General features: G+C 37.7%; 1 protein-coding gene across 1 annotated transcript in view; it reads left to right on the top strand.

Annotated features, from left to right (window-relative positions):
• HERC1 (HECT and RLD domain containing E3 ubiquitin protein ligase family member 1) overlaps positions 1-8,537 on the top strand; it is a 212,402-nt gene that overhangs the window by 43,899 nt on the left and 159,966 nt on the right. Inside the window, exon 3 of the mRNA XM_028494914.2 lies at positions 5,023-5,118. Within this exon, the coding sequence (XP_028350715.1) occupies positions 5,023-5,118 (96 nt within the window). The remainder of the gene's footprint in view (positions 1-5,022; positions 5,119-8,537) is intronic.

Genomic DNA, 8,537 nt, shown 5'->3' with positions numbered 1-8,537 from the left:
CCCGGTCGGGGAGGGTCCCACGTGGCGCGGAGCGGCTGGGCCCGTGAGCCATGGCCGCTGAGCCTGCGCGTCCGGAGCCTGCGCGCTGCAGCGGGAGAGGCCACGACAGAGGGAGGCCTGCATACCACAAAAAAAAAAAAAAAAAAAAAAAAAAAATGCCACTTGTAAATTATGTATGTATGTTTCACGACTCCCTCCCCCAAAAAATAAAAGTGGAAACCTCTTGGATTAACAGGAATGTTTCATAAAAAACAATTACATTGAATTTATTTTCAAACCAGGGCATTTAAATTTTCACCTGGCTTACATTTTGTACTTGTGAACTGAATGGTAAATATTGGGTCATTTTATTACAAATAATTTTATTGTAAGCAAGTACTTGGAGATTTTAGATCATGAGAGCTATGAAAATTTGAATTCCTTAATGTTAAATAAAATTTAGACTAGAAAAACATGTCGTGCTTTGTTCAGAATCTGGAATGTTGACAGGGGCCCTATGATCTTTACCTGAAGTAGAAATCTAGAGCCAGACATGCAGTGATCTAAGTAAGAAAGGTTTCAAGTAACAGCTATGAAAGGCAATTAGGCCTCTTGTGGTTTCTTATTCAATATTTTAACTTATTCACTTGCATATCTGTTTTTCTCATTTTATTTTCCAATTCTTAATACTTTCTGGTAACATTCTCTAAATTTATACCGTTTTCAAATATGCGATGCCATTTGATGACCTAAAATAATGTAATCTATTCATGGTCACATGTTAATATTTCTGTGAGGAGTTACTTAATTCTTCATTTTACAGTCTATTTATTTTGCATTGCCTTTGTTACAAAGAAAAGATGTTAATTATTGTGCAGTCTACTTATATGATTGTATGCTTGCCCATGGTATGTTTCCTTTTTAACCAAAATGCTAAATACCCTGAGTCAGAAGCCTCTTCCCCACCTTACCCTCAAAGGCCTTATCCTGCAATATTGCTCCTTAGTGGGAAGAGGGTGCCCCAAGAAACTAAATTGCTTTTCTCAGTATCTGTTTAGCCCATTGTCTTTTAGCGTGTTGGAAATTGGTTTGTATGCATATTTGGCTGTAAGTTTAAATTGGCTCTATAACTTTAAGAAATCTTACAGTAAATATATTTACTACCTATATAATGTGTTTTAATATTCACTTAATTAACCTATAGTAAACCATCCCATTCATTTTTTGGATTCTACTTACTGCTTCCCAGTACCTGGAATAAGGGAGGAAGAGCTCTAACCTTCGTTGAGTGCCTACTACCTACCAGGTGCTTTTTATAAGCAGTGTCTTATTCAATAATCATGTTGATCTGTAAGGTAGATATTATTTATCCTTATCTTAAGGATGAAGAAACTGTGGCAATTATCCTAAATTTACACATCTGTTTGGCAAAAGAACTGAAAGTATTATGTATACTCCTGATTAAGCACTGATGGGCCAGGCACTGTGTTAACTAATTCTTACAACCCATTGTCTGCAAAGCCAATATTTTTTCTGACAGCTATATGCAGTTTAACCCTGTTTATGTTAAATTGACTTTTTTTCCCATGAAGGCCTACCTTAAAGTAGATGTAAAATATAATAAACTTATTTTATTGCTGGATTTCCAATTTTCTCTCTACTTGGCCTCTTTCATTTCTGGGCAAAATGTCAAATACACCTAGACAGAAGGGGCCTCCGCCTCCCTCCTTACCCTCCTAGGCTCTACCCTACATTGTAACTTTCTCTTGGGATGAGGGTACCCCGGATAGCTTTCCTTAGAATTCTGGATATATTCTGGGGAAGAATCCCATCCTGACCTTATCTTCCCTGTCTTAAGATTCTCTACTCTTGAACAGCTGGGACAAAACATATCCCCAAGCTAGAAGTTAGAGGGAGAGACGCATAACCATCAATTGAGTACCTGGTAGAAGGCCTAACAAAAATGAGTTCAATCCTTAAATTGTATTTACATGTATGATTCTTAACTTCCTCTACCCATGCACATAGTAATTCTGTTTGAGTGCAAGCATGCAAGATACTCATTAACTTACATTTAAATAAAGAGTAGGGAAATAATGTCACTGTACAACCCTGAATTCTAAAAAAATAAACACCAATAAAAACACCTTTGGCCTTTGATGCCACTAGGTGTTTACTGTGTGCCAGATACTGTTAGGCTATGGGTTAAAATGATGAATAAGCTTTGTAGCGTCCATGCCGTTAGCCAGCTCACAGTGTAAGGAGAGACAGATGCACAGACATTTCACATTAATGATGCTGGGCTGTAGTAGAGGTCTGCACAGGGAGGTGGTGATGAGATACAGGAGGAGGGCTAGAAGGGAAGGGGCAGAAAATGAAGGATGCCTAAGCTTAGTTGAAAAGTAAGAAGAGTTTGCTTGCAGACATGAGGTATGTGAGTGAGGGAGCTGAAGTTTTCAGGTGAGAGGATTAGTATTCTCAAAGTGACTGAGGTGTGGGAGAGCAGGCTCCTGGGTGCTGGGGCTGGAATGGGATGAGCTGAGGCTGCCAAGCTGGGTGGGGCCAGGTATCCCATGCTATGGGGTTTTGAGCTTGATTCTGTAGGCAGTGGGGAGTCACTGAAGCAGTTTTAAGCAGGGTAAAATCAGATAGCAAGAATGTAAGGAAATATACTCCATCAAGTCTTAATGTTCTTGTCTGATTTTCTTAAAAAGACAGATGTGGAAAAAACGAAAAGGTATTACATTATTTTCGATGGTAGGTAAATAAGAGAAAGGTAATTCAATGAAGACCTGTGAAACCACACATTTATGTTATTTTAATTTCCCATTTATCTTTGGACCTTTGAACTTCCTGTGGTATGTTAGCAGTGTATGAAGTTACACATTTCCAAAATGTAGTTTCTTTAAAAATGCCTAGGTATAGCCGTCTTTTTCTATTGTGCAGTATATTTACAAAACACATTAAGAATTCTATACAGAATGGGTTTTTAAGGTATCTTTAATCCTAATTTACTGGGGCTGGATTAGTCTCACCCTTAACTATTGACTTTTTGGGGAGAACAGAAGTCAGTGACAGTCACTGCAGACAGTGTTTGAAGGATTTTTTAAAAAATTGGTTTGGTATTTTAAAATTTAGCAGGAGTTTATTAAAGACTCCCTGTGTTTTTTCTACTTTCTCCATGTACATCATACAAAATAGTAATTACTGATAACAGTTTTGAGTTCTTACTATGTATGTATTAAGAACTAAGCTAAGCATGTTTTATGCATAATTTCAGTTATTCTTCCCAACAGCCCTAAATAATAGAGGAATTATTCCTGTCTAAGGATAAGCAAACTTACCCTTAAGTCACATTGCCAGTAAGTGATGGAACATGGATTTAAACTCAGGTCTGTCACTGAAAACCTTATGCTGTTTTCAGCATTTTCCTTCATACTGTAGAAAGGCATAAAAAAGGAATTATTACCGGCCTGGTGCCAGCTCCTAGAAAGGTATGGCAAGCTGCTGTTGTTTCTCATCTGCTTTTGGTTTGGCGATCAGTAGAGGTGGCCTTTAAATAATGGAGCCACAGATTACAATTATGTTTTTCCCAGAAGTGCTACGCAGCTAATTATGGAATTTGGAGAGGCTGTGCCTCAAAGTATTTGCTGGTATAGCCACACCTTGTGTGTCTAGGAACTAGATAATTTTGAACACTCAGCTTCTGATATGACTCCAAGACCTGCAAGTGGCTCTCGAAAGCCTTACTGCTTGAAGTGTGAGCCTCAGACAGCAGCATTGCCATCACCTGGGAACTTGTTAGAAATACAGAATCTCAGGCCCCCACCTATATTTACTGAATTGGAATCTGCATTTTTTTTTTCTTTTTTTCTGTGGTACGCGGGCCTCTCATTGTTGTGGCCTCTCCTGTTGCGGAGCACAGGCTCCGGATGGAATCTGCATTTTAACAAAATTTCCAGATAACTTATGTCCACATTAAAATTCGAGAAGCACCACCTAAGCAATAAAAAAGAAAAATTGATTTGGTAGCAGTAGCTTAGCACCTGATGACCCAGCAATAAATTAAATAGCCAACATATTCATTTCTTTCATTACTTAGGAGTCATGTTAATTAAAATAGTCTGATTGATAAAATCATATAATCTTAGAGTTGGATGGGATCTTACAGAGCATCTAGGCCAACCTCTGTTCCACAGTAGAGGATATACTTTTCTGTGGTATGTTTGCCCAGTGATCATCTAGAATCTAAATATTTTTACAATATAATAGTCTTTGAAATAAAGCCACAGATGAAAATTTTACAATTAGAAGATGGATAAATCAGAGAAAGAACTTGACATTTGTGATGTAAAGATTTAAGGATATGGGAATTTGAGGGAACAGTGGAGGTCAAGTTCACTCTGATTTATCAGTTTTCAATGAAAGAATGATTTCTGGTCATAGCCATTGGGCCCTATTGTGGAGAGTAGGCAGTTAGTCACAGAGAGGAGCTATGATTCCTCAGTTGTGCTAAGAAAAAGATATTTTGTTGCCAATATAGTCAGGTAGCTACATGAACTGACTTGTGGGACCTTTGTTGTGCTGAAACTAAGAAGGGAGGAACAGACTTACTGCTGCTCTGGTCAGGATCATCACTTAAGCTGGCTGCATTCTACTGTATTCTTGGAGCAAGTGGACAAGGCAGCCCCAGGGGAGTAGAATATTTGCTGGGACCCCATTTATTGGATATTGGCCACCCAAAGAGTGTGTAGTTGGCAAAATTCTGCCTCCTTTAGTGTTTTTAGGTCAAACCTTCTGTCACTTAGAACAAATCACTAATAAGGTAATAAGTGAGGGATTGGTACTTAATTTATGACTTCACTCTATAGCCATGTCTTTTATAACACACATAAAATTGGCTTCATGACCTAATGTTAGGATTTGATCTTAATGCACATAATTATGTAAACAGTTCCTCAGATGTTTTTGTGGACTATTTAAGCAATTTTAATGCATGTCTCTCTCCTTCCCTAACTGTATCCCACAATGTCTTAATTATAGGGTTCATCTGCTGATCGGAGTCAGTGGAGGGAACCACCCAGAACATCCGATGGCTTGTGCTCACTCTATGAGGCAGCTTTATGTCTCTTTGAAGAGGTACGTAATAATCATGGCTTTTATGTGAAAAATTACTTTGTCAAGGGATAAACTGGAAGATTGTGATTGACATATACATACTACTAGATATAAAATAGATAACTAATAAGGACGTACTGTATAGCACAAGGAACTCTACTCAGTACTCTGTAATGGCCTATATGGGAAAAGAATCTCAAAATGAGTGGATATATGTATATGTATAACAGATTCACTTTGCTGTACACCTGAAAGTAACACAACATTGTAAATCAACTATATTCCAATAAAAATTTAAAAATCAATCAACCAGTAAAAATTACTTTGTCTTAAAATGCTATAGCATGTATTTATCCCTTAAAAATAATCCATTCAATCTCTGGAAAGGATGCAGAAGAAAGTGGCATCCGTGATTGGTTGCCTCTAGAAAGTGGAGCCGGGGTGTCTCGCATCAGGTGTGGGAAGGAGACATAGTTTTCAATGCATACCCTTTTATTCATTTTGGACTTTGTATCATGTGCATTTTTTTTAACATCTTTATTGGAGTATAATTGCTTTACATTGTTGTGTTCGTTTCTACTGTAAAACAAAGTGAATCAGCTATACGTGTACGTATATTCCCATATCCCCTCCCTCTTGCGTCTCCCTCGCACCCCCCCATCACACCACCCCCCCTCCGTATCCCACCCCTCTAGGTGGTCACAAGGCACCGAGCTGATCTCCCTGTGCTATGTGGCTGCTTCCCATTACATTTGGTAGTGTGTATATGTCCATGCCACTCTGACTTCGTCCCCGCTTACCCTTCCTCCTCCCCCATGTGCATTTTTTAATTTAAAAATTTATTATTAAAACAGATACAGAAAGACATACAAATGTGTGCCTTAATGAATTATTATAAAACAAATGTCCTTTTAATCTGTGCCCAGGAAAGAAATAAAACTTTACTAGCAACCTGAGAAACCCTTCATGTCCTGGTCATTATCCCTTTCATAAGTTACCACTATCCTGACTTCAAGAGTAGTCACTTTGTTGCATTTCTTTATAGTTGTGTACATCCCTAGACACTATAGTTCAGTCTTCCCTATTAAAACAATGTATATATCTCTATATATCTTTTTAGTATATATATATTTTTAATTAAAACCTTTTTGAAATTTTGGCTGCGTTGGGTCTTCGTTGTGACGCGCGGGCTTTCTCTAGTTGCGGCGAACGGGGGCTACTCTTCGTTGTGGTGTGTGGGCTCTCATTGTGGTGGCTTCTCTTGTTGTGGAGCATGGGCTCTAGGCACATGGGCTTCAGTAGTTGTGGCACATGGGCTCAGTAGTTGTGGCTCGTGGGCTCTAGAGCGCAGGCTCAGTAGTTGCGGCGCACGGGCTTAGTTGCTCTGCGGCATGTGGGATCTTCCCGGACCAGGGCTTGAACCTGTGTCCCCTGCATTGACTGGCGGATTCTTAACCACTGCGCCACCAGGGAAGTCCTATATATATCTTTAAAATCTCTTAATCTGTAGGTTCCCCCTCCATTGTTTTTCTTTTCCTTTAGTGTATTTGTTCAGGAACTTGGACTTTTTAGGCTGTATAATTTCCTACCATCTGGATTTTGCTGATTGATTACTCATAATGCAGTTCCTGTGTATTTCCTGCATATTGACAGGTGAATCTCGAGACTTGATCGGTTTCAGGTTTGATCCCTTTGGCAAGGCTAAACATGGTGTTGTGATCTTCCATCTGGTTGTCTGTCTTTTTGTAGTATTAGCAGCCCTTGATTCTTTTTTTTTTTTTTCAGCCCTTGATTCTTAATGATCAGATCTATTAATTCATTGGTGCTTGATTGCAAAATGGTGATATTCTAATTATATCATTCCTCTTTCATTTATTAATTGGAATGTTTTCATAAAGAGATGATTCCCTTATTGACAATTTGGTTACCCTGCCACAGTTCAGACAGGAAAAGCAGAATAAATGCTTGAGTCTCTCCACTTGATTTAAAAAAAAATTTTTAACACCAATTTTTATTTACTAGTTTCCAGTTTAATGAACTGATCTCCTGTCATGCTTCAAACTTGACCAATTGGTTTCACTTGAAAAGTATTGTTATGAACTTGTAGATTTAAACCAATTCAAATATTACTTCGTTGAATTATTATCTGTAGTGAAGCTCATATTGTTTTATCTTTGGCCAGTAGTCTTTCAGGGTAGTAGTTTCTTTCAGGGTGGTTTCCAAGTTCTTTTGACATAGGCCTAATAATTTTTGATAGCTTTCTTGCTATCTGACCTGTCAAATTGTTTCTGGACTCATACATTTCTTGATCTGGAACTGCAACCAGCTAGTTCTTTCTCCATAAACACTGTTTTTTTTTAAAAGTGGAAAATAGTATTTCAGGACCACAATCAGGGTGCTCATCACTACTAAGTCGGTATTATTTTTCTAGGCTCTTACAGTAGCCAGAGCTAGGAAATGTGTGTGTGAGCACACACGCATGCGTATTTAAAGCTAATATACCTCATGAGTTGATACTGATACTTTCAAAATCAGGGCTATAGAATTTCTGCTTTTCTATATTACATTTATACATCCTTTCTTCCAACTAAGAATGCTGATTCTGAAGGATACAGGGATATAGAATTAGAATATCCCGTAATTATTTATTTTAATCACACAGTACACACACACACAAACAGCAATCCTAAAATAAGACAAACACTACCACTGTGTGATTACTAAAAATATTAACTTTTTACATATGCTTTCCCCATTTTTTGTAGTTGTATTATATCTGCATACTCAGAACATATATACTCTCTGCCTTTTAACCCTCGTTTAGTATGAGTTGTACAAGTAACTACATATTTAATGCTCACTGCCAGTTTCTGTCAGTGGCTCTCTATTCTTTTTGGTTGTCTGAAGCTTATTCTCTAGTAGAATCCTCAAAAAATACTCATGAAAAAGATTCTCTTAGTTCTTACATTTTAATTACTGTGCACTTTATACTTGAAAGTCAGTTTTGAGAAGATAAAATCTTTGGCTAACATTTTCTTTTCTTTTACTTCTTAAGTATATTCATTCATTTTCTTCTGGCAGTAATTTTACTAGAATACATCTTGATGTTATCTATTCTGGGTTGATGTTCTCAGAGATGTGAGGATTTCAATATGTAGTTTCAAATCTTTTTTATTTCAGGGAAGTTTCCCTAAATTATTGTTTTTAGTATCATTTTTACTCTTTTTATTTGGTTCTCATCTAGGACCCTATTGTTTTTATGTTGGATTTTTTTTAACATCTTTATTGTAGTATAATTGCTTTACAATGGTGTGTTAGTTTCTGCTTTATAACAAAGTGAATCAGCTATACGTATACACATATCCCCATATCTCCTCCCTTTTGCATCTCCCTCCCACCCTCCCTATCCCACCCCTCTAGGTGGTCACAAAGCACTGAGC

The sequence above is a fragment of the Physeter macrocephalus genome, chromosome 11 (genome assembly GCF_002837175.3).
Source record: "Physeter macrocephalus isolate SW-GA chromosome 11, ASM283717v5, whole genome shotgun sequence".
Lineage (NCBI taxonomy): Eukaryota > Metazoa > Chordata > Mammalia > Artiodactyla > Physeteridae > Physeter > Physeter macrocephalus.
This window is presented reverse-complemented; position numbering and strand designations above follow the sequence as displayed.